General features: G+C 38.1%; 1 protein-coding gene across 1 annotated transcript in view; it reads right to left on the bottom strand.

Annotated features, from left to right (window-relative positions):
* RALYL (RALY RNA binding protein like) overlaps positions 1-26,446 on the bottom strand; it is a 767,040-nt gene that overhangs the window by 98,952 nt on the left and 641,642 nt on the right. The window contains exon 4 of the mRNA XM_065902672.1: positions 26,339-26,371. Within this exon, the coding sequence (XP_065758744.1) occupies positions 26,339-26,371 (33 nt within the window). The remainder of the gene's footprint in view (positions 1-26,338; positions 26,372-26,446) is intronic.

Below are 26,446 nucleotides of genomic sequence, written 5' to 3'. Positions count from 1 at the left end.
TGAAAAGGAATTAATCTTAAAACTATGCAAACGGCTCATGCTGCTCTATGCTAAAAATATAAAGAACCCAACTGAAAAGTTGGCAGAAGACCTAAGCATTTAACCAAAGAAGTCATATAGGTGGCCAAAAAGCACATGAAAAGACACTCAACATCGCTAATTATCAGAGAAATGCAAATCAAAACTACAATGAGGTATTACCTCACACTGGTCAGAATCGTCATCATCAAAAAGTCTACAAATGATAAATGCAGGAGAGAGTGTGGAGAAAAGGAAACCCTTCTCTACTGCTGATGGGAAAGTAAATTGGTAAAACCACTATGGAGAACAGTATGGAAATTCCTTAGAAAAACTCAAAATATAATTACTATATGAGCCAGCAATCTCATTCCTGGCCATATACTCAGAGAAAACCACAATTCAAAAAGATATATGTACCCCAATGTTCATTGCATCAGCGTTTACAATACCCAGGATATGGGAACAACCTAAATGTCTATTGGCAGAAATGGATGGTATATATACCCAGTGGAATAATACTCAGCCATAAAAAAGAATGAAATAATGCTATGTGGAGCAATGCAGATGGACCTAGAGACTATCATACAAAGTGAAGTAAGTCATACAGAGAAAGACAAATATCATATGATATGATTCATATGTGGAATCTAATTAAAAATAATAAAAATGAACATATTTACAAAAGAGAAACAGACTCACAGATTTCACCTATGACTACCCAAGGGGAAACATGCTGGGGGAGGGATAAATTAGATTTATTTAACCTACACAGATGAGCCTGGTGGGCTACAGTCCATGGGGGTCACAAAGAGTCCAACATGATAGGGCGATTCACACTTTCACTTTCACTACCATATATAAAATAGATAACTAACAAGGACCTACTGTAAGCACATGAAACTCTACTCAGCATTCTGTAATAACCTATATGGGTAAGAAATACAAAAAAGAATACATAGGTTACTCATGGTATCTAACACAAGGTAAATGCTATGTAATAATTCCCAGTCTATAGCAAGTTCAAGTTTTGCTTTTGGGGTCTTTCTGGAATAAACTTGCAATACATTTGAGTAAGTACACATTTTAGCATTTTAGCTATTAAAAAGCTATGTATATCCCCATTTAACTATTCACACTCAGAAAGTGAAAATGGTAGTTGCTCAGCCATGTCCAACTCTTCGCAACCCCATGGACCGTAACCTGCCAGGCTCCTCTGTCCATGGGATTCTCCAGGCGAGAATAATGGGGTGGGCTGCTATGTCCTCCTCACGGGGAATCTTCCTGACCCAGAGATCAAACCTGTGTCCCTTCTGTCTCCTGCACTGGCAGGCATGTTCTTTACCACTAGTGCCACCTGGGAAACCCTCACTTTGCCGTGCACCTGAAATTAACACATTATAAATCAACAACTCTCCAATGGAACTAAACAAGAGAGTGACGCATGTGATATATAGTCAAAGGGTGCACATTGTTTATTTGTAAGGGAACCTTTGTTTCATAGCTTGTACAGCTGATATTTTTAGTTTTACTATTATTTAATTTATTGAATTATAATTTTTATAAACAGTTTTCCTTCAAGCGTTAACAGATCAACTGCACATGTTCTCCATGGTAGAAACTAACATAAAACTATCTGGGAGCGATGTCAAATGGGAATAATAGTAATAATAATAACAATATCATCAATGATAATGTTTACTGAATGATCATTTAATTGTCTTAAAAATCCTCTTAGTATTAATATTATCCTGATTTCAGAAATAAGAGAACCAAGGCATCATCAATATAACCAATTAAAGTCCAGAGCATAAATCACCTTGTCTATGGCCAGGTATTTTTGTAAGAAACATTTAGGTAGCTTTTCCAACTGCAAACTCAGTATAAACCAAGGGAGTGATACCACTACTATAAAGCTAATGCAATCTTAGAAGGCATTAAATGAGCTGTAGTTTCCTTTAAAAAGGAGGTGACAATTCTGATGGACTTTCACTTTTGAGACATCTCTGTAAATGTTTAGTTCAGTGTATTTCAATGAAGTTTCAGAAGGATTTCAACCAACTGGCACACATACAGGTGAAATAAAATAGAATGGCAAGAAATCTCAGAACAACATCCCTGCATAAAAATGGCTGAATTAAATAAGAATATTTGGCCTAGAGAGAAAAAGCTTTGGGAAGGAAGGAAGCTAATTTATTCAAATATATGAAAGGCCATCTAGTGGAAGAGGTACTGAATTTATTCACTGTGAATCCAGAAGGTAGAACAAGTTTTAAAGAGTAGTAATTACAAGAAAGAATGTTATTGTTAAATGTAACAAAGAAATAGAATAATGAGTTCCAAATATCTTGAGATTTTAGTAGTTTATGAAAAAGAAAAGAATCATAAAAAGGAAAACACTGTGACAAAACATTGTATGATCTAGCATGTGAAATGAAGCGTTAGTTGCTCAGCAGTGTCTGACTCTGTGATCCCATGGAATGCAGCTCACCAGGTTCCTCTGTTCGTGGAATTCACCAGGCAAGAATACTGAAGTGGGTAGCCAAACCTTTCTCCAGGGGCTCTTCCCAACTGGGAGACTGAGTCTGGGTCTTCTGTGTTTCAGGCAGATTCTTTACCATCTGAGCCATCATGATCTAGCATGACAGTGTAACAAACACATATGCTTCCAGAAGAGCCCAAAAAAGATATGTTAGGGATTTTATAGAGAATTAATGCATTGCATGTTTCTGGGAATGTTTACATGTAAAGTTTACATTACAGAAACATTACATGTTTCTGAGAATTAATGCATTACATCTTCCAAGCTGAAATTTCATGATTTTTATTAAAATCAAATTACATGGCTAAAATGTAACATTTAGCTATTCAAATACATTTTTCAGGAAGGTGGTGACTTGAATCTGACTTTCTTTCCTATTGGCATCAGTTCTAGACTCCTCAGTTCAATTCAGTCACTCAGTTGTGTCCGACTCTTTGTGACCCTGTGAATCGTAGCACGCCAGGCCTCTCTGTCCATCACCAATTCCTGGATTTTACTCAAACTCACACCCATCGAGTCAGTGATGCCATCCAGTCATCTCATCCTCTGTCCCCCTTCTCCTCCTGCCGCCAGTCCCTCCCAGCATCAGGGTCTTTTCCAATGAGTTAATTCTTCGCATGAGGTGGCCAAAGTATTGGAGTTTCAGCTTCAGCATCAGTCCTTCCAATGAACATTCAGGACTGATCTCCTTTATGACGGACTAGTTGGATCTCCTTGCAGTCCAAGGGACTCTCAAGTCTTCTCCAACACCACAGTTCAAAAGCATCAATTCTTAATTCCAGCTTGTGCTTCATCCATCCCAGCATTTCTCATGATGTACTCTGCATATAAGTTAAATAAGCAGGGAGGCAATATACAGCCTTGACGTACTCCTTTTCCTATTTGGAACCAGTCTGTTTTTCCACATCCAGTTCTAACTGTTTCTTCCTGACCTGCATATAGATTTCTCAAGAGGCAGGTCAGGTGGTCTGGTATTCCCATCTCTTTCAGAATTTTCCACAGTTTATTGTGATCCACACAGTCAACATTAATCAATCTCAAACATTAGTTTCTTTAGTCTTACACATAAAGTTTACATTTTATATTTGTTTCTATGATCCACTTTGATTAGATTTTTTTCCAAAGGGATATCTGATTGTTTGAGCACAATTTGTTCTAAAGACTACTCTTGCTTCATTGAATTACCTTTGTATCTTTGTCAATGTCACTTGGCTCTCTTTCTGTGATTCAATTTCTGGGTTTTCCATTTTGTTCCATTGATCTATTTGTCTATTCTGTCACTGGTAACCACACTGCCTTTATTTTACAATTTTATACTAAGTCTTAAAGTTGGGTAATGTCTATCCTCCAACTTTGTTCTTCTTTAGTGTTGTGTTAATGATTTTTTTTTTCTTTATGTTTTCATGTGAATTTTAGAATGGGTTTGTTAATATTTACCAAGTATGTTCTGGAATATTAACTGAGGCTGTGTTGCATTTATAGATTAAATTGGGAAGAATTGGCATGTTCCTAATATTGAATCTTTCAATCCATGAATATGAAAGATTTCTCCATTTAGACTTTATTTATTTAATTACTTAAGAAACTGGTTTGTTTCCTTGTAGTTTTCCATATGTAGATCCTGTACAAATTTCATTAAAATTTATACTCAAGATATTTTGGATATCTGAAGCTTTCTCTTGTTGAGTTCAGAATTTTCATCTCTTTCAGAATTTTCCACAGTTTACTGTGATCCACACAGTCAAAGGCTTTGGCATAGTCAATAAAGAAGAAATAGATGTTTTTCTGGAACTCTCTTGCTCTCTTGAGGATCCAGTGGATCTTAGCAATTTGATCTCTGGATCCTCTGCCTTTTCTAAAACCAGCTTGAGCATCTGGAAGTTCATGGTTCACGTATTGCTGAAGCCTGGCTTGGGGAGTTTTAAGCATTACTCTACTAGCATGTGAGATGAGTGCAATTGTGTGGTAGTTTGAGCATCCTTTGGGATGGCCTTTCTTTGGGATTGGAATGAAAACTGACCTTTTCCAGTTCTGTGGCCACTGCTGAGTTTTCCAAATTTGCTGGCATATTGAGTGCAGCACTTTCATAGCACCATCTTTCAGGATTTGAAATAGCTGAACTGGACTTTCATCACTCCACTAGGTTTGTTCATAGTGATGCTTTCTAAGGCCCAGTTGACTTCACAATCCTGATGTCTGGCTCTAAGTGAGTGATCATACCATCATGATTATCTGGGTCGTCTAGACTGCTACACTCTCTTAAATCAAATTGATTCAGGATTAAAGAAGAAATGAAAATTTAACTTTCATATTATCTAGAAAGAAATAAAAAAGAATGCCTTTTCCAAAACCTATGGGTCACAGTAAGAACGTGACCAAAAAACTTGTAACTTTAGATGTTTCACTGTAAAAGACAAAAGGTGAAGAAGAAAGAAGTTCCGTTTTAATCTCATTAAAAAAATAGCAACATAGTACCACACTTAGGGCAGAAAGCAAAAAAGAACTAAAGAGCCTTTTGATGAAAGTGAAAGAGGAGAGTGAAAAACTTGGCTTAGAACTCAACATTCAGAAAACTAAGATCATTGCAACTGGTCCCATCACTTTATGGCAAATAAATGAGGAAACAATGGAAACATTGTTTTTACTTTTACTGGACTCCAAAATCATTGCAGATGGTGATTGCAGCCGTAAAATTAAAAGACGCTTACTTCTTGGAAGAAAAGTTACCACCAACCTAGACAGCATATTAAAAAGCAGAGACATTACTTTGCCAACAAAGGTCCATCTCATCAAGGCTATGGTTTTTCCAGTGGTCATGTATGGATGTGAGAGTTGGACTGTGAAGAAAGCTGAGCACTGAAGAATTGAAGCTTTTGAACTGTGGTGTGGGAGAAGACTCTTGAGAGTCCCTTGAACTGCAAGGAGATACAACCAGTCCATCGTAAAGGAGATCAGTCCTGAATGTTCATTGGAAGGACTAATGCTGAAGCTGAAACTCCAATACTTTGGCCACCTCATGTGAAGAGCTGACTCATTTCAAAAGACCCTGATGCGGGGAGAAATTTTCTGTTGGAATCCAGCTGCTTTACAATGTTTTGCTAGTTTCTGCTCTACAGCAAACTGTGTCAGCTATATATATATGGAAAAGTCCTCAACAAAATATTATCAACCAAATCTAACAACATATTAAAAAGATCAAACACCACGATCAAGTGGAATTTATCACAAGGATGCAAGAGTTCTTCAACATATGGAAATCAATCAAAACTATATGATCACATCAATAGATGCAGGACAAATATGATCCCACCAAGAACATGGTACATCTCTCCTTGTGTTTGTTCTATCGTTGATTTCTTTCATCATCACCTTATAGTATTCTGAGTATAGGTCTTTTGCCTCCTTAAGTAGTTATATCCCTAGAAATTTTTTTATTTTTTTAGAGGCAATGGTAAATGGGATTGTTTTCTTAGTTTCTCTCTCTGACCTTTCATTGTTCGTGTACAGGAATGCAATCTATTTATGTATGTTAATTGTGTGTACTGTAACTTTACCCAGTTCATCGATCAGCTCTAGTAGTTTTCTGGTGGCATCTTTAGGATTTTCTAGGTATAGTATCATGTTATCTGGAAATGGTAACAGTTTTGCCTTTTTTCCAATTTGGATTCCTTTTATTTTTCTTCTATGATTGACATGGCTAGGACTTTCAAAACTATGTTGAATAATAGCTGTGAGAGTGAAAATCCTTGTCTTGTTCCTGATCTTAGAGGAAATGCTTTCAGTTTTTCACAGTTTTCACAGTTGAGAAAGATGTTCCCAGTGGGTTGTCATATATGACCTTCATTATGTGGAGGTAGGTTCCCTCTATCCTCATTTTCTGGAGAGCTTTCATCATAAATCAGTGTTGAAATTTTTCTAATGCTTTCTCTGAATCTACTGATGTACCATATATTTTCATTCTTCAGCTTGTTAATATGGTGTATCACATTAGGAAATGTCAACCTACTCTAGTAGTCTTGCCTGGAGAATCACATGGACAGAGGAGCCTGGCAGGCTACAGTCCATGGACTGCAAAGAGTCAGATATGACTAAAGTGACTTAGCACATCACACTGATTGGTTTGCATATATTGAAGAATCCTTGCATCCCTGTGATAAATCCCACTTGATCTTGGCACAGGGTCATCAGTGATACTGGCCTGTGATCTTTTTTTTTTTTTTTTTTGGTGATATCCCTGTCTGGTTTCAGGTATTGATGGCTTCATAGAATGATCTTGGGACTCTTCCTCCATCTAAAATTTTTTGGAAGAGTTTGGGCTTCCCTGGTGCTCAGAGGGTAAAGCGTCTACCTATAACATGGGAGACTGGAGTTCAATCCCCGGGTTGGGAAGATCCGTGGAGAAGGAAATGGCAACCCACTCCAGTACTCTTGCCTGGAAAATCCCATGGATGGAGAAGCCTGGTAGGCTATAGTCCATGGGGTTTCAAAGAGTTGGACATGACTGAGTGACTTCACTTTCACTTTTTCACTTTTGGGAAGGATATGTGCTAGCCCTTTTCTAAATGTTGGATAGAATGTCCCCGTGAATCCATCTGGTCCTGGATTTTTGTTTGATGGAAGTTTTTAAATCACTGTTTCAATTTCAGTACTTGTGATTGATCTGTTCATATTTTCTGTTTATTCTTGGTTCAGTATTGGTAAGTTGTACCCTTCTAGCAATTTGTTCATTTCTTCTAGGTTGTTCATTTAATTGGCATAAAATTGTTTGCAGTAGTCTCTGATGATCCTTTGCATTTCTGTGGTGTCAGTTGTATCTTCTCCTTTTTCATTTCTGATTTTATTGATTTGAGTCCTCTCCCTCTTTTTCTTGATGAGTCTAGCTAAAGGTTTATCAATTTTGCTTATTTTCTTAAAGAACCACCATTCATTTTCATTGATCTTTACTATTGTTTTCTTCATTTCTATTTCATCTATTTCTGCTCTGATCTTTATGATTTCTCTTCTTTTACTGACTTTGGGTTTTGTTTGTGCTTCCTCTGGTTTCTTTACATTGAAGGTTAGGTTACTTATTTGAGATTTTTTGTTGTTGTTGTTTCTTGAAGTAAGATTGTATTGCTATAAACTTCCCTCTTAGAACTCCATTTGCTGCATCCCATAGGTTGTGGATCAACATGTTTTCATTGTTATTTGTTTTAGGTATTTTTTGTCTCTTGTTTGATTTCTTCAGTGATCCATTCGTTATAAAATAGCATATTGTTTAACCTCCATGCTTTTGTATTTTTGCATTTTTTTTTGCCCTGTAATTGATATCTAATCTTATAGTAGTGTGATTGAAAAAGATGCTTGATAAGAATTCAATTTTCTCAAATTTACCAAAGCTTTTCATTTTTGACCCAAGATGTAACCTATTCTGGAGAATGTTCATGTGCACTTGATAAGAAAGTATTTTGTAACTTTCTGATGGTATGCCCCATAATCAATTAAGTCTGTCTGGTATAATATGTCATTAAAGGCTTGTGCTTCCTTATTAATTAGTTTTCTCTCTGGATGACCTATATATTGGTACAATTAGAGTGTTGAAGTCCCTTCCTAGTATTGTGTTACTGCTGATTTTCCCTTTTATGACTGCTAGTGATTGCCTTTGTATTGAGGAGCTCTCAGTTCAGTTCAGTCACTCAGTCATGTCCAACTCTTTGTGACACCATGGACTGCAATATGTCAGGCCTCCTTGTCCATTACCAACTCCTGGAGCTTGCTCAAACTCATGTCCATTGAGTCGGTGATGCCATCCATCCATCTCACACTCTGTCAACCCCTTCTCCTTTCACGTTCAATCTTTCCCAACACCAGGGTCTTTTCCAATGAGTCAGTTCTTCACATGAGGTGGCCAAAGTATTGGAGTTTCAGCTTCAGCATGAGGAGCTCCTTTGTTGGGTTTATAAATATTTACAAATGTTATCTTCTTGGAAAGATTCTATCATCAATATACACTGTTTTTCCTTGACTCTTGTAATATTCTTTATATTAAAATCTATTTTATCTGATACGAGTGTTGCTACTCCAGCTTTCTTTTGATTTCCATTTGCACAGTGTATCGTTTTCTATTTCCTCACTTTCAGTCTGTCTTTCCTCACTTTTCAGTCTGATTTCCTTGTATGTTATTTTTACTTTTCCATTGCTGCTTTCTAATATTTTTCATTGTATTTAATTTTTGTCAGTTTGATCCATATTTGTCTTGATGTGTTTCTCTTCAAAATTATTCTCAGTGGGATTCTCTGGACTTCCTGAACTTGGTTGACTATTTCCTTTCTCATTTTAGAGAAGTTTTTAACTATAAGATTTTCAAATATTTTTCTCCGACCCTTTCTCTTTTTCTTCTTCTTCTGGGATCCCTATAACTCAACTGTTGGTGCATTTAATGCTATCCCATTGGTCTCTGAGACTGTCTTCATTTCTTTTCATTCTTATTCTGCTTTATGGCAGTTATTTCCACCATTCTGTCTTCCAGTTCACTCATTCATTCTTCTGCCTCAGTTACTCTGCTATTGATTCCTTCTAGTGTACTTTTTTTTTTTTTTGGTTCAACTATTGTATTATCTATTACTATTTGTTTTTTTCTTTATTTCTTCTAGATGTTTATTAAACATTTCTTGTTTCTTCTCCATCTGGGCCTTCATTCTATTTCCAAGGTCTTGAATCATCTGTATTATCCTTACTCTGAATTCTTTTTAAGGTAGATTGCCTATTTCCTCTTTCTTTATTTGGTCTTGTGGATTATTATCTTGCTCCTTTGTCTGCAAAATATTTATCTGTCATCTCATTGTGTCTAACTCACTGTTTTTGGCCTTCTTCCCACAGACTACAGGGTCGTAGTTCCTCCTGCTTCTGGTGTCTACTCCCTGGTGGGTGAATTTAGTCCACGGGGCCTGTGTATACTTCCTCCTGGGAGGGACTGGTGCCTGAACTTTGGGTGAAGCTGGGTCTTGCCACTCTGATGAGCAGGGCTGGGTTAGGTGGTGTGTTTTGGGGTGGGTTTATGGGCTTGGTAGGACTTCAGGCAGCCTGTCTGCTGATGGCTGGGGCAGTGTCACAGTGCTCCTGTAATCTTGGTTGGTTGGCATGAGCCTTCAGCACTGGGGCCCACAGGCATTTGGGTGTTACCAGGTCAAGATGATTCCATCTTGATACCATGGACAAATATTTCCTGGGCGGGGGGGAGGGCAATTCTTTGCAGGTCCAGATCCTGGACTTGGTACTCCCACCCTGGATACTGTGACCAACTCTTGGCCTGGGAGCCAAGACACTGCAAGTATTGCAGCATGGCAAAAAAAGAAAAAAAAAAAAAAAAGTAAGAAAACAGATAAACAAAACTCAAACCAAATAGCAAAAACAACCAAGCAGTAACAATAACAAAAAACAAAGACTGAATAAAACAAGAGAACAATCAAACTCAGTTCAGTTCAGTCACTCAGTCGTGTCCGACTCTGAGACCCCATGAATTGCAGCACACCAGGCCTCCCTGTCCATCACCAACTCCGGGAGTTGGATGAGTTTGTCCATCACAAATTCATGCCCATCACAAATTCATGTCCATCGAGTCAGTGATGCCATCCAACCATCTCATCCTCTGTCGTCCCCTTCTCCTCCTGCCCCCAATCCCTCCCAGCATCAGGGTCTTTTCCAATGAGTCAAACCTTCGCATGAGGTGGCCAAAGTATTGGCTTTTAAGCTTCAGCATCTAAAGAACTCCAAAATGAAAGCAAACTAAAAAACAAAATTAACAGGGAAAGAAAGCAAACTAAAAACAGTAAACATAAAGAAAATACACAAAAATGATTTTAAAAATATCAAAACAAGACAAAATAAAGAATAATGAGAAAAAACATAAAAGTTAATGTAGAAAAATTAAAAAATATATTAAATGTTTTTAAAAGAAAAAATATTAAATAATAAAAAACCACTACCACCACAATAGAATAAAATGAAACAAACAAAAATAATAGTCATAATAATAGTTTCCAGAGGCCTTTGCCATCAGCATCCCTTCCCCACAGTGAACCACAGCCAACCCCCACTTCCCAGGAGGCACTCCAATATCTCTAGGTAAGCCTTTGGATCAGCAGTGGTACTGTGGGTGCAACTCAGCCTCTGACCTAGCCCAGCTCCCACGTGTACATGGGACTCCCAAAATCCACAGCTGCTAAAATTAGACGAATCTCAGTTGTGAAAGCGTTTGGTGTCCATTCAGATATTCTTCAGATGCAGGATTTACCAAGCTAATAGTGGGTATTTAATCTGCGGCTTCCCTGGTGGCTCAGATGGTAAAGAATCTGCCAATAATGCAGAAGACCCAGATTTGATCCCTGGGCTGGGAAAATCCCCTGGAGAAGGGAATGGCAGCCGACTCTAGTATTCTTGCCTGTAAAATTCCATGGATGGAAGAGACTGGTGGGCTACAGTCCATGGGATCACAGAGTCAGACACGACTGACTGACTAATGCTTCTGCACTTCTGCCATCTGTGGCTTGTGCATCTGCAAGGAAAGATTTCCATCCCTCCTCCCTCGTCACACAGCCCTTGGGCCTCGACTTTGATTTCGGGTCCAGCTCTGCGTGTGGACCCCCCCTGGGTGTCTGTCCCCTGCCCCGGTGAGAAAGAGTGAAAACAACACCTACTTGCTCAGGCCAGGAGGAATAAGGCAGACAGAGCTGGGGTCTGTGTGAAGTGCCCGCAGTGGCAGCGACGGACCGGAAGTTGCGACAGACTGGGGCGCTCTCTTTCCGGTGAGCGTCCCTCCGGCGATCCGGGAGTGTGTGTGGCCTGAGGCGGCCCTGGCCTGAGGTGCGGGTGAGCTTGCTCAGACTGGGGCCGCTCCCGGTGCCTGCGAAGGCAGGGGGCTGCAGGAAGGGACGGCATTGCAGGGGTGAGCCTGACCCTTCGACAGTGGCACCTGGCTTCTCCGGCGTCCTGGGCTTCTTCAGCGAACTTCCCCGCTGGGGAGCGCCTTCCAGCTGTCCCGTCAGGTCTGGTTTCCTCTTCAGGGCCGACCGCAGCCCTCTCCCTGGGTCGGCTCTCCAAACCCCACGTCCCAGCGCTCAGTCCCCCTCTGCGCCAAGAGTCACACAACTCAGGCTGGGGCGTGCAGGACCGCAGCGCTGACCCCGCGTGTAGTTCTCACTTTTTCCTGCTTCGCAGACCAGCTGCTGCGTTCCCCTCTGACTGCCTGAAGCTCCTCTTCTGCTCCAGCTGGTTTCCCTGCGGAGGGCCTTTTCTAAGTGTAGGGGTTTCTTTTCACCCTCAGTTACCTGTCGAGGTTGCTGGTCCCTTCCAATTTTCTTTTCTTTTTTTTTTCCTTTCTTCTATCGAACTCAGTTGTGTGGGGATATATCTTGAGCTTCGCGGTGTCTCAGGTCTTCTGCTAGTGTCCAGCTGGTGATCTGTGCGAACTCTTCCATTTGTAGATGTACTCTTGATGTACTTGTGAGTGGAAGAAGATTCTGTTTCCTCCTATTTTACCCTATTTTATCTTCTTTAGATTAGAATTACCAAGCAATGTATGACATTAAAGATATCAGCTCATTTGCGTTATCCTCTTTATTAAATAACATCCTTGAAGCAAAGGCTTAGTGTTAGCCAAGGCTTCTTAACTTATTGTGTTGAGGGATTAGGTGTTTAATTTTAAAATTACCAGTCCATCACAAACTGATGATTTCAGAAAACACAAAATCATGCAATTAGATTTCCCAGCAGTATCAAAAATGCTATAAAAGTTTCTAAATGCTTACTGCTCTTCTTTTGTGCCTTAACTAGCCATAAACTGGTCAAAAAAAATTCATGGATGGGCATTGTTTTACTGAGATGATGGTGAGAAACACTAGTCTAGTTTACCTTTTTATCTTGCTTTGCACCTGGCAAGATGACTTTAACAGAATTTTATACTGCATAAATTTCATCCAAGTATAACTGATTTGATATTCAAAACTAAGCATAAAAATCTTGGAAATGAAGTCTTGATTAGAATGAAATGATATCATAACATCCACTTCTTGTTTTTAACTTTCGCTTTGAAAGTTTAAATGTTAAGCAATTAACACTGCTCAACAATATTGTGAACTGCAGAATATTTTCAGCATACTAGATATTTAAATCTAAATAATTTGTCACCATCCTTCACTTGTCATTGTCAAAAATAAATGTCTAAACATTTTACAAAATTCTCCAGCAATGGTAATTTGGTGTGATCTTTGCATGGAGGGAAAGCTCAATATTCAGTCACAACAACAGGAAACTCTTCTTGTGTAGTGGCTAGTTTAGCACAGCAGCTGATATCGTTATCACGTAATATTTTCCACACACTCTTACAGTGCCCTTCAAATAATGAATTGATGCACTTATTGGAATTGAATGGCTGTTCATTATACAAAGGGCAGAGATGCTATAAAATTCCTTCTCACCAGCTTCAAACCGAAACCTGATGACTAAAGAAATTTAGGACTAGGATGCTCCAATTTATTGGACAGACCCTTAATCTGTGACTTGGTGGACTTACACAGAAAGTTGAGGAACTTAGACTGCCATGGGCCTACTGAGATTAATGTGGATAATCGAGGGCCTGTGGTCAAGGAACACAGTTTTATTTATTTATTTATTTTTCATTTATTTTTATTAGTTGGAGGCTAATTACAATATTGTAGTGGTTTTTGCCATACATTGGCATGAATCAGCCGTGGATTTACATATGTTCCCCATCCTGATCCCCCTTCCCGCCTCCCTCCCCATAAATAACTTCTCTAGAGACCGTCACTTCTTAAAAAAGGTTTTCAAAATTGTTAGTATCCAGCTGGGCTATAACATATACTTCATTGAAATACCGCCTGCATGTTATGATAATTTAGCCAATTTCTGAGAATGTCTCAGAAACGTCTCATCAAGTATTCCATCTTTTATTTTCTTTTTATTGAAGCCAAAGAGAAGTTATTGTCAAGGGTTGCCCACAACTGAGTCAAACTATAGGCACGATTATATCATTTTGAAGTTGAACATGGTCTGCAGGCTGTAAACACTGAGATTTAAATGGGACCTAGTAAAAACTACAAAAAGAAATAATAAGGTTTTTAAAAACATAAAATATTTGGAACTTGACTTTTCATTTTAAAATTATGCCTTAGTTAGCATGCCAAAATATAGCTGCTCAGTGTGTTGTTTTTTCCTCATAAGCTTTTGAAGTACAAGTGATGCTAGGCTTTTGCTAATATTTCAGTTAAGTTCAGTCACCCAGTCGTGTCTGACCCTTTGTGACCCCATGGACTACAACACACCAGGCCTCCCTGTCCATCACCAACTACCAGAGTTTACTCAAACTTATGTCCATTGAGTTGGTGATGGCATCCAACCATCTCATCCTCTGTCTCCCCCTTCTCCTCCTGCCCTCAATCTTTCCCAGCATCAGGGATTTTTTCAAATGAGTCAGTTCTTCTCATCAGGTGGCCAAAGAATTGGAGTTTCAGCTTCAGCATCAGTCCTTCCAATGAATATTCAAGACTGATCTCCTTTAGGATGGACTGTTTGGATCTCCTTGCAGTCCAAGGGACTCTCAAGAGTCTTCCCCAACACCACAGTTCAAAAGCTTCAATTCTTCGGTGCTCAGCTTTCTTATAGTCCAGCTCTCACATCCATGCATGACTACTGAAAAACCACAGCCTTGACTAGATGGACCTTTGTTGGCAAAGTAATGTCTCTGCTTTTTAATATGCTGTCTAGGTTGGTCATAGCTTTTCTTCCAAGGAGCAAGTGTCTTTTAATTTCATGACTGTGGTCACCATCTGCAGGGATTTTGGAGTCCCCAAAAATAAAAAAGTCTGCCACTGTTTCCACATCTATTTGCTATGAAGTGATGGGACCAGATGCCATGATCTTAGTTTTCTGAATGTTGAGTTTTAAGCCAACTTTTTCACTCTCCTCTTTCACTTTCATCAAGAGGCTCTTTAGTTCTTCTTTACTTTCTGCGATGAGGGTGGTGTCGTCTGCATATCTGAGTTTATTGATATTTCTCCCAGCAACCTTGATTCCAGCTTGTGCTTCATCTAGCCTGGTGTTTCTCATAATGTACTCTGCATATAAGTTAAATAAACAGGGTGACAATATACAGCCTTGATGTACTCCTTTTCCTATTTAGAACCAGTCTGTTGTTCCATGTCCAGTTCTCACTGTTGCTTCTTGACCTGCATACAGATTTCTCAAGAGGCCAGGTGGTCTGGTATTCCCATCTCTTTCAGAATTTTCCACAGTTTGTTATGATCCATACAGTCAAAGACTTTGGCATAGTCAATAAAGTAGAAATAGATGTTTTCCTGGAACTCTCTTTCTTTTTCGATGATCCAACAGATGGTGGCAATTTGATCTCTGGTTCCTCTGGCTTTTCGAAATCCAGCTTGACTATCTGGGAGTTCATATTTCATGTACTGTTGAAGACCGGCTTGGAGAATTTTGAGCATTACTTTACTAGTGTGTGATATGAGTGCAATTGCGTGGTCATTTGAACATTCTTTGGGATTGTCTTTCTTTGGGATTGGGATGAAAACTGACCTTTTCCAGTCCTGTGGCCACTGCTGAGTTTTCCATAGTTGCTGGCATATTGAATGAAACATTTTCACAGCGTCATCTTTTAGGATTTGAAATAGCTCAACTGGAATTCCATCACCTCCACTAGCTTTGTTTGTAGTGATGTTTCCTAAGGCCCACTTGACTTCACATTCCAGGATGTCTGGCTCTAGGTGAGTGATCACACTATCATGATTATCTGGGTTATGAAGATCTTTTTTGTATAGTTCTTCTGTATATTCTTGCCGCCTCTTCTTAATATCTTCTTCTGTTAGGTCCATAGCATTTCTGTCCTTTATTGTGCTCATTTTTGCATGAAATGTTCCCTTGATATCTCTAATTTTCTTGAAGAGGTCTCTAGTCTTTCCCATTGTATTGTTTTCTTCTATTTCTTTGCATTGATCACTGAAGAAGGCTTTCTTATCACTTGTGCTAATATTTGGCCGCTATTGATTATGCTGTGATAACTGATTTGTTCTGCAGAGTTAAGCAGGGAATCTTTTGAATCAAAAAATATTCTGTATTTTGAAAATGTCATTAAAAATGTTTAAAGGTCACAACTTTGAGATTGAAGAAATAAAGTTCAGCCATTCTTGGCTGTATGAACAGAATTTAATTGGAAAGTGAGGCTTTGAAACCTTCGCCAGCGCTTTTATAATGCAAATCTGGGATTCGTAATGCCTCTGAAAGCAATAAATAACTTTTTATGTATTTTTCTGAATAATTAAGGGTATTATTTAGGTCTTCATGATGACTCAAATGAATATGAAACTCAGAAGAGAGCATGAAGTGTTAGTGTGCAAGAAACTGGTAGCTCTGTAAACAAAAAGCCTAAGCTGTGTTCCATTTCAGTGGCTACTGATATGCCGTATGTCTTTATGGACATTACATTATCTTTCTGTCTGTTTTCTTGTATTTAAAGAATTATAGTTTTTTTTTTTTAATATTATTTTATTAGTTGGAGGCCAATCACTTTACAACATTTCAGTGGGTTTTGTCATACATTGACATGAATCAGCCATAGAGTTACACGTATTCCCCATCCCGATCCCCCCTCCCACCTCCCTCCCCACCTGACTCCTCAGGGTCCTCCCAGTGCACCAGGCCCGAGCACTTGACTCATGCATCCCACCTGGGCTGGTGGTCTGTTTCACCATAGATAATATACATGCTGTTCTTTCAAAACATCCCACCCTCACGTTCTCCCCCAGAGTTCAAAAGTCTGTTCTGTACTTCTTTGTCTCTTTTTCTGTTTTGCATATAGGGTTATCGCCACCATCTATCTAAATTCTGTATATATGTGTTAGTATACTGTAATGTTCTTTATCTTTCTGGCTTACTTCACTCTGTATAATGGGCTCCAATAGTATCTATAGTATCCATTTTGTCTACATGAGAATTAGTAATGATTCAATGAGCAACAAAAAATAAAGGCTAATCAATACCTTGAGCCCTCTATGGAGAGTATTTACTGCTAAGGAATTATTTAGATAATCAAGTATGATTCAACTAGAAAGCCAGCTTTAGGTATATTTTATGGAGCTAAAAAAAAGCAAGAATTTATTCTCTTCATATAAGCTTAACTACTTTTCTTTCCTTTGAGCTGGGTTGATTTCAGATGAATGAAAGCAAAGCACTTTATTTTGCATACTTATTTTTAGTGAGTGATTGTGTTCAGAACAGATTCAATAAGCACATGAGACTAAGATTTTATTTCAAATTGGATGAATAGCACTCTCTTCATGCAGTATTTCTACATATGACATCTAAACTGTCTGAGCCACCATTTCTATTTTATTCATAAATACATTCAGTAAACATATCTATCATCAATCAGATTATATGCTTACCCTTTCCAATGTGGCTTCACATTAAACTAATTCCTCAAAAACAGTATTAGTGGCAATATGGAAACAGTGGTAGTTGTGTTAGTTAACATACCTGTCAAAGCTTTAATTGTTTTGATTTGATTCCATAATATCACTCAAGATTAGTTCTTCTCATTGTGGAATTTTATGTATGCCAAGTTTAGCAATTTATTTTCTTATATATAGGTATTTGATGTCTATAGATTTGCTTGGATAAGTTAGAATTGTGTGATAAAGACAGGATTTTAAGTCTTCCGCAGATTTTGTAGTCTCATTAGACTTGCCTTTAAAAATAATTAAAGGGTGAAAATTGTAATGGCTGAGAGTTTAGATGGTACAGTTAGATTGGTCAATATTATTTTTACAATTTTAACAACATTTATGTTAAACAGTCTTATAGCCTGTGTGATACTAGATTTGTTGTTGGGTTGAATGGATTTAATGATTGGACAGGTGCTTTTTATTTCTACATGTATTTATATCAAATGATAAATTAATTTTAAATGACAATTATGATCAAAGATCTCATCCAAATTTTGGAGGGATACTCCTTATGATATATAATGACAACAATTTCAAAATAAAACTGATATGAATTGTGACATTTGGCTTAATGTGACATTTTATTATATGAACAAATTAGATTGTCGTGAAAGTGCTGATAGCACTCTTTTGAAATATCATCAGCTATAAAGTCCTGCACCACTGCGTTCTTTATAAGCAGAACTTAAATAAATCTATTTAATGATCCTATGTATTTTCTTCCCTCCAAGTAACACTATATTCCTGCCTGCTATAATCTGCAATTACTTCCTTTTCCCCAAGGAGAACATTTCACTGAAGCGGTAAAAGCTGTTTCAGTCACAATCAGCCTGTTTCCTAAGACATTTTTTAAATTGTAAGACTTGAGGAAGACTCTTTGATGACTGTACTGTTTTTTAGTATTGAAACATAATGATTGCTTCTTAAAAGTGTGTCCTGAAACCCATGCATTCAAGACACCACTGTCACAATATATACATACATGATTGATTATCCAATTTATTGGTGATATTGTGTATGCTATCATAGTGCAGTTTAAATGGTTTTGACAAGTACAGAAGAGTGTCATTGACAAGTGCAGAAATAAATGATGGGTTTAAGCGTTCAAATGTTTTTACAGCATTTTACTGAGTGGCAGGTTGATAAATTAAAATTACAGTTGTAGCATCAGGCCTGAAAGAACAACTGCTTTAGATTACAAAAATAGCACTGTGGAAACTTTGTGTACTCTCCAGAGAAGTAGCCTGGAGGACCTTGGAAAAAATGAAACAAGTGCAGTTGCTAAAAGAATCATTAATTTTGTGGTAGCACAGTGTCTAAAAAAATTAAAAAAAAAAAAAAGATTTTTAGAAGAGGAAAATTGACTTTATCCCCTTATCCATTTTTCCCTGGAGACCTAAAGAAAATTGGATCCACACCATCGAAAGATAGGTTTTGAATTGGCTATTAGTGATCCCATGATGTCTGATGGGTGTATTTAAAGCTTAGAGGCAGTTTCTTGTTAACTCTTCCTTAGTTTCAATGTTACACCAGGATTTTAACCTGTCATTCTATCACCACGATCCCACCAAATTCAGTTGAACTTCCCTAAGACATCACTCATTCACTCACTGACTCTGATACTATTAAAGAAAACAATATTTCATCAGGCATTTCTTTTCCATTCTTTTTTTTTTTTTTGAGATTTGTTCTGAACAAATGAAAATTGCATACATTTAAGGTATACAACATGATGTTTTGAAATTATGTACACATTATGAAGGGGGCCCTAGTGGTAAAGAACCCGCCTGTCAATGAGGACACATTAGAGATGTGGGTTTGATCCCTGGGTTGGCAATATCCCTTGGAGGAGGGAATGGCAACCCACTCCAGTATTTTTGCCTGGAGAATCCAATGGACAGAGGAACTGTGGTGTTGGCAAAGAAACTTGAGAGTCCCTTGGACTGCAAGGATATCCAACCAGTCCATCCTAAAGGATATCAGTCCTGAATATTCATTGGAAGGACTGATGCTGAAGCTGAAACTCCAATACTTTGGCCACCTGATGCAAAGAACTGACTCATTGGAAAAGGCCCTGATGCTGGGAAAGATTGAAGGCAGGAGGAGAGGGGAAGACAGAGGATGAGAGGGTTGGATGGCATCACTGACTCAATGGACATGAGTTTGAGTAAGCTCCAGGAGTTGGTGCAGGACAGGGAAGCCTGGTGTGCTGCAGTCCATGGGGTCACAGAGAGTCAGACACGACTGAGCGACTGAACTGAACCGACCTGAATCCTAAGAGGTGAAAGTGATGTCATTCTGCTCAAGTTCTGATGCTTTTGAACTCATGCCTGAACTACTGCAACAGTGTTCTAGTGACTCTGTTACAGCCTCACTTTGGAGAACTTTCTTCAGTTAAAAGCAAAACAGACAAACAAATAGACATAGAATAATTCAAAGTGAAAAGTGAAGGTGAAAGTCTCTCAGTCATGTCTAACTCTTGGCGACCCCATGGAATAGTCCATGGAATTCTCCAGGTCAGAATACTGGAGTGGTTAGCCTTTCCCTTCTCCAGGGAAACATACCAACCCAAGGATCGTAGCCAGGTCTCCCGCATTGCAGGTGGGTTTTTTACCAGCTGAGCCAGCAGGGAAGCCCACAATAATTCAGTGACTCCACTAAATCCCTAGAAGGCAAAGACAGTTCCTTGCATTAGTATAATTCCTCTGTAAACAGCCATTAATTTGGCCCACCAATCTTGGTCTCGCCTATCTTTTCATGAACCTTTGAGTTTGCTGGACTGGGGTGCCTGATGTGCTTGCTGCAGCAGTTCTCCCTGCTGCCGGCTTTTCCTTCCAATTCCCTCTTCCGGGGATGCTATTCTTAATGCTTCTCTATTGAATTCTTAGTTCACATGGAGGATAGACTGAAGTTCTACTTTTTGTTTTTAAAAATTTTCTGGACAATTTGGCCAGTTTCTTTAGTGTCTCAATTCCTAGATCAAACAACATTTTAATTCCTAAGTGATTAGTCAACACCAGTCATTTTATAGTAGTCTGTAATTCTCTTGTTTACTTTTTGCAGCTCTTTTATAATTATCCCTAAGGTGGCATTGCTTTCCTATTTTCATAGTCTTATTGAAGTTTTAAATACTGTGCTTGTTATTTTATATAAATGTAAGCACATTCCAAAATTGTGTCCTGTCTTTATGCTATTTTTTTCTTATCTATCTTCCTCAAAGATCTCCAAGGTAAAGTCTTTGTTCACAACTGTGCTGATTTCACTCTCTTCTGAGCTTCTTTTCCAAGAATTCACTTCCATTACTACTTTTCTAGAATATTCAGGCCTTTGGATTTAATTAGCTAGAATTTCTGTCATTCAGAAGTACTCACTGCTTTAGGAAAGATTTATAATATAACTTAGTTGTTGCACAAAGTGTTGATGACAAATGATATCTATTTTCTGTTTGCTATATGTCAGATACTGTTCTAAGCACTTTGCAATATTAACTCCCTCACAACATGCCAAATAGTTAGTTATTACTTCAAGGGAGAAAATGAAGGTTCAGAGGACTTAAATTGCTCAAGGCACCTAGCTGGGAAATGACAGAATGGAATTCAAATCAAGGAAATCAATGGAAGAATTTAGTCTCTTAAAATAGGCAGCTATGGTATAATAATGTAAAGCATCAGTAAACACAAAGTGTCAAACAAAATGTGGATAGAAGTAAACTAATGTAAATCTTTGACCTAATAAGAATGTCAAAGTGTAATAACATCTTTATAACACCAGCAGAAGTACACTGAAGCTCTAAAATCAGTTCTAAGACTGGAAAGAAAAGGGGAAAATATTCCCCAAGGAAAATTATTTGACAAAATGTAGGTGTTGGAAATTATATGAGGAATACTTTTAGCTGCAGAGTCCAGAGTTTCGGTTCAATCCAGAGTTTTGCTCTTTTGACAGTGTAATCTCCTTCTCAGTTGGACTTAGTAGCGTAGGTCAGGGACTTCTCAGGGTTGCAGGAACTCCAGGCTTGGCTGGGGCATGATCGGCTCACTCTTAAAGCCAGTGCTTTAACAGATAAATATAATAATTTTGATAATTTTATCCTTGATGTGTTTTTGAATCTCTCTCAGCCAAGCCTGAGAAACAATGCATTCTGAGCTATATTAATAAAAAAATTTAAATTATTCTGAGTTATTTAAATTATTCTAATACAGTGAAAAAAGCCTGAAAAAAAATATTTACCCATGCAGTAAATAACCATCCTCATAATAAAGCTACTTATAGGAAAATTCATCAACCGAAAAATTAGTGTGATTCAAAATTTCAATTCCAAAATACAGCTCATTCATATTAAAAGTTTTCTTTGAAGAAGGCTAACTTCATGCTAATGAGATAAGAGGAAACAATTCGCATGGAAAATTTCACTTCTAAGGGGCTCAGTGTCTGCAGACTGTGGACGCAGCCACTTGCTCTTGGGAATCCATGCATTGTCCTGACATGTCCTTTTACTCTGTGAATCTCAAATGTCAAGTGGATGGGAGTTTCCTTTCCCTGCATCTCTTTCTTCATTAAGAAGCTGTAAAACTTCTCCAATGCAAGACATTCTAAACTAAGATTTATATCTTAGATTCTTAATTGAGACCATCACCGGGTTCTTACTCACTTTGTTGAATGCAACCTTCTCTCCCAGTTGATTTCCAAAATCAGAATCTAACAATGCCACATACAAGAAAACATTTGCCAGAAGAGTTTTCTAAATCACTCTAAAATGTAATGTTTTGAGGATGAACAGACTATCAGCCACCTCGGACTTTTTAGCAGTCAAGCTAAGTTTTGTTCTAAAAATAGTTGATTTTTCTTTTTTACTATTGAGAGGTGAGTGAGATAGGAAATTATTGAATTTTTGAATCTATAATTTAAATTTATTATATTTGTAATAAAATGTATCCTATGTGATATATTTTAATCAATTTACATATGTAATGCATGTCACATATAAACTATACTTACATTAAATATATTTATGGTTTTAAATATAAAGCATTTTATTTTCATATAACAAAATATTTATTAAATATCCCAACCTTAGGTCTAGGACAACATTGGAATGAGGTTTATGCACCTGAGCACAGGTGGTGTGCTCCCTATGAACCGTGGTGACCCTCAAGGCACATCCTCTGGTATCTTTACATCTATCCTGGTCTCTGATGGAGAATTCTAGATCAGTGTGTCCACCTCCACCATACACATCCAAGACAAGAAGATACCCGTGGGAAGCTGTGTTTCAAAGATTTTCTGAAGAAATTCCACCAACCTTAAATGTCTGCACAAACAACCTGTGAACATTTGTAAGGACAGGATGAGGGAGACTGCAACCACGATGTGGACAGTGGTTCCAGGCCTGTCTGGTATCAGAACTGCCTCAATAGCTTTGGAAAATACTGCATCTGTTGACCTACCAGAATTAACAGACTCACACTCTGGGATGAGCCTTCATGTCTCACTCTAGATTCAAATTTATTTTTAATTTTTCCTAATGACATTATTTTACTAGTATTTCACTGGTGCAAATGAAAGAAAGTTCCTCTCATTTCACCACACCATTGAAGGTCTAAGATCTGAAATTTCATTTAACTTCCTTTCATAATTCCCTAACCTTCTTCCATAAGCAAATATTTATTTGTGTTATAACTTTCTGTGACAAATTTTTCCACTGGAATCTTTGTGTTTTTTTTTGAAATCTTTGGCTTGAATTTATGTTTGTAACATTTAAATTTTTTATTCATAATTACTGTAGCACATTTGTCAAAGGAGGAACTTTGCTCCCTAATTTACATTAAGAAGAGATGCATATTAAATTTTATCAGTATTTTTTCTATTAGAAATTTAAATAATAGTTATTAGTGTTCATCATTGAAATATGAAACAGAATATCTGTACTCAGGCTTATTCCATTTACAATTTTTATGTCATAAAAACAACAAAGCTGTTTATTTAACTTATAAGTTAATAGCAGAGCACATCATGTGAAATGCCAGGCTGGATGAGTTATAAGATAGAATCAAGTTTGTAGGGAGAAATATCATCAACCTCAGATATGCAGATGATACCACTCTAATGGCAGAAAGCAAAGAGGAACTAAAGAGCCTCTTGATGAGGGTAAAAGAAAAGATCATGGCATCCAGTCCCATCACTTCATGGCAAATGAAGGTGAAAAGGTGGAAGCACTGATAGATTTCCTCTTCTTGGACTCCAAAATCACTGCAGATGGTGACCGCAGCCATGAAATTAGAAGATGATTGTTGCTTGCAAGAAAAGCTATGAGAAACCTAGAGAGTATAACATTAAAAAGTAAAGACATTGCTTTGGCGAGAAACACAGTCAAAGCTATGGTCTTTCTGGTAGTCATGTACAGATGTGAGAGTTGGAACATAAAGAATGCTGAGCATCGAACAATTGATTCTTTCAAATTGTGGTGTTGGAGAAGACTCTTGGGAGTCCCTTGGACTGCAAGGGGATCAAACCAGTCAATCCTAAAGGAAATCAGCCCTGAATACTCATAGGAAGGACTGATACTGAAGCCGAAGCTCCCTGGAAAAGACCTTGATGCTGGGAAAGACTAAGGGCAGAAGAAGAGGGCAACAAAGGATAAGATGGCTGGACTGCATTCAGTGATTTCAGTGGACATCAGTGAGTTTAGTCGCTCAGTTGTGTCTGACTCTTGGCGACACCATGGACTGCAGCAAGCCAGGCCTCCCTGTCTATCACCAACTCCCAGAACTTGCGCAAACTCATGTCCATCAAGTCAGTGACGCCATCCAACCATCTCATCCTCTGTCGTCCCCATCTCCTCCTGCCTTCAGTCTTTCCCAGCCTCAGGGTCTTTTCCAATGAGTCAGTTCTTCGCATCAGGAGGCCAAAGTATTGGGTTTTCATGAACTTGGGAATTCCAGGAGATAGTGAGGGGCAGGGAGGCCTGGAGTGCTGCAGTCCATGGGGTCACAAAGATTCAGACAGGACTTGGCGCCTGAACAACAGCAACATAAAACGTTCTTTTGGTTTCCACATGTAAGTCAAGGGGTAAACCAAGAGCAGAGGTTTATTCTCTGAGCTATTTCAGAGTTATCTCAATGAGAGCTATGAACAGTGCTAAGAACAATGTTAAATCCTCGATCTAAATTTTCTTTTTTGATCTCCTTTTCACAAATTAAGAACCTGAGGCTTGGGAGGTCAAGTAATTGCAGAAACCAATAAAACTAGCTTATAAATATCAAAGTCTGTGAAGGCAAAAGCAAATTCTAGAAGTACATGTATACATAAAAGTGCTTTCAGACTCTGTCAGGCAATGAACTGAAGCATGCAATATTTAGTATTGATTTAGTCATTAATATAAGTTTTACTGACTATAGAATTAAAATTAATGTAAGTAAGGTGTGCAGGGCTCTAGAAAAACTCAATCGTATATACTCACATGTCAACTAATACCACAGGCGATACATCAGATTATTTATTCCCTTTGGTAAGTGACTGGATTAATTCAGCTACAAATTTCAATCATGGTTCTTATAGTAGATTGCCTGTCGCCTAGTAGGCTCATAAGTGTCTATTATGTCCATTATCACCTCTTACTGAACAGGGTAAGGAGTGGAGATTCATATATACTTTTGAACGGTCTTATTTAAAATCATTTTCTTGGAGGGGAATGGAGACATTTTGCTTCAATCAAAATAGCCGGTCAACAGGACTGTTTGGGCTGCTTGTTTCACCCCACTTTATTTTAAGACATATCTAAGGAAAGCAATATATTCCTGCTGTCACACCGGTTTTCCTATTTTGAGTAGTATTTGTGGAGTAATGGATCATTCTTTTCGGGAAACTTTTTCTCAGTCCTCTCATACCGAGTTCTAAACTTCTGAGATGGTTAAAACAAAGATTACTCAGGGTCTGCCCTTATAAAATAGAAGTTTGCAATAAATGGGTTTTTGTCTCAAAGTAGTCAGGGGAACAGGAAATGCGGCCGAACAACTGTGTCAAGTGAGGCATGAAGAAAAGCGATTTCAGCCTCTGGACTTGAGGGCGGGACGCACATGAATTCAAAATAAAAGATTACTTCAGGCTTAAAGGTTTTTAACAATGGGAGCTGATGATGAATGAAGGAAGAAGCATGCTCTTAACGATTTTTTGGGGCCAGATCAACTTGACCTTTCATTTTTCATGAAGTCCTCCAATAAGTACCTCTGCTCCGTTTTTCACTCCTAGAAGCCCCAACAATCACTGTGATTCTTGTGATTCAAATGGCCTCCTGAAACGCTTTTAGGAGGACTAGAAGGACGGAAGGAACAGTGTTGTTCAATGAGTGAGAGAAATATTCAATGGCTGCGAACAAAGTAATAAAACCAATGCCATCATTGAAAAATGTAATGCCATCCCATGTTTCTGGCCTTCACTGCCTACATGAGATTTTTTTTTTTCTCATCAAATAACAGCATAATTTCTTCTGAACTAGACATCACAGCTTCCAATGCTTTCTGATATTTTAACATCCACCATAATGCTGCAAAAGTCCTTTAGTAAGACATTTTGGTGTGTTAGTGAAAGATTATATGGTAGATCAGTGAAAACATTTTGGCAGGGTCTCAATTAGCTAAATGCCTAAAAGTAGTACATGTGTATTCTTGTCAACAGTATATTATTATTGGAGCATGTTCTGTGACTCAGAATGATACTATCAGAGAGGGCAAGGTTAGTCTTCCTTAATCTGCTCCAGGGTTCCTCAGCTTTGTGTTCAAAGAAGCAGTCAGGGTATGCAGTGGAGAAATAAAAGTGAAATGAGAGACAGGGGAAAAGATAAAGATTTTGGAGACAGATTTAGAGGAAAAGGGGAAGAAACACCGACTGGGGTAGATGAAAGGCAATGGTACAAAAATGAGCAGAGTGATTAGGCAGAGTGAGGCTATGGTTCAGGGGGGTTTTTAAAACCATCAAACCATACCTTCATCTGATGAGATAATCACTGTGAACCTTTTTTAGCTCTTACAGAGGATACAGGATTTCATATGCACTGGGTAGTTAAATTTCTGAGATCACTAAACAATCCAAAGAGAATTTTAGTTGTCTTTTAAAGGTAAATAGCCACATGGCTGAGGAAATGATGTATCAATGGTAGGTTATGACCTTGAATATGGGGTTTGATGACTGAAAATATTGTCTCAGAAGACCTTGTTAATTTGAATTAAAGATCAATTAGAGAACTGAGATTTTGAAAATTTAGACATATACTCACCCAACTGACAGGAAAGGCTCCTTTGACTCAAGTCTATGAAAAAAATATGAAAAACTTATTTTAATATAATGATGTTCTATACACTTAAAATTACTTTTACATGAATGA

Source organism: Muntiacus reevesi, chromosome 12 (assembly GCF_963930625.1).
Source record: "Muntiacus reevesi chromosome 12, mMunRee1.1, whole genome shotgun sequence".
NCBI classification, from domain to species: Eukaryota; Metazoa; Chordata; class Mammalia; order Artiodactyla; family Cervidae; genus Muntiacus; species Muntiacus reevesi.
The sequence above is the reverse complement of the archived record's forward strand: the minus strand, read 5'-3'. Positions and strand labels throughout refer to the sequence as shown.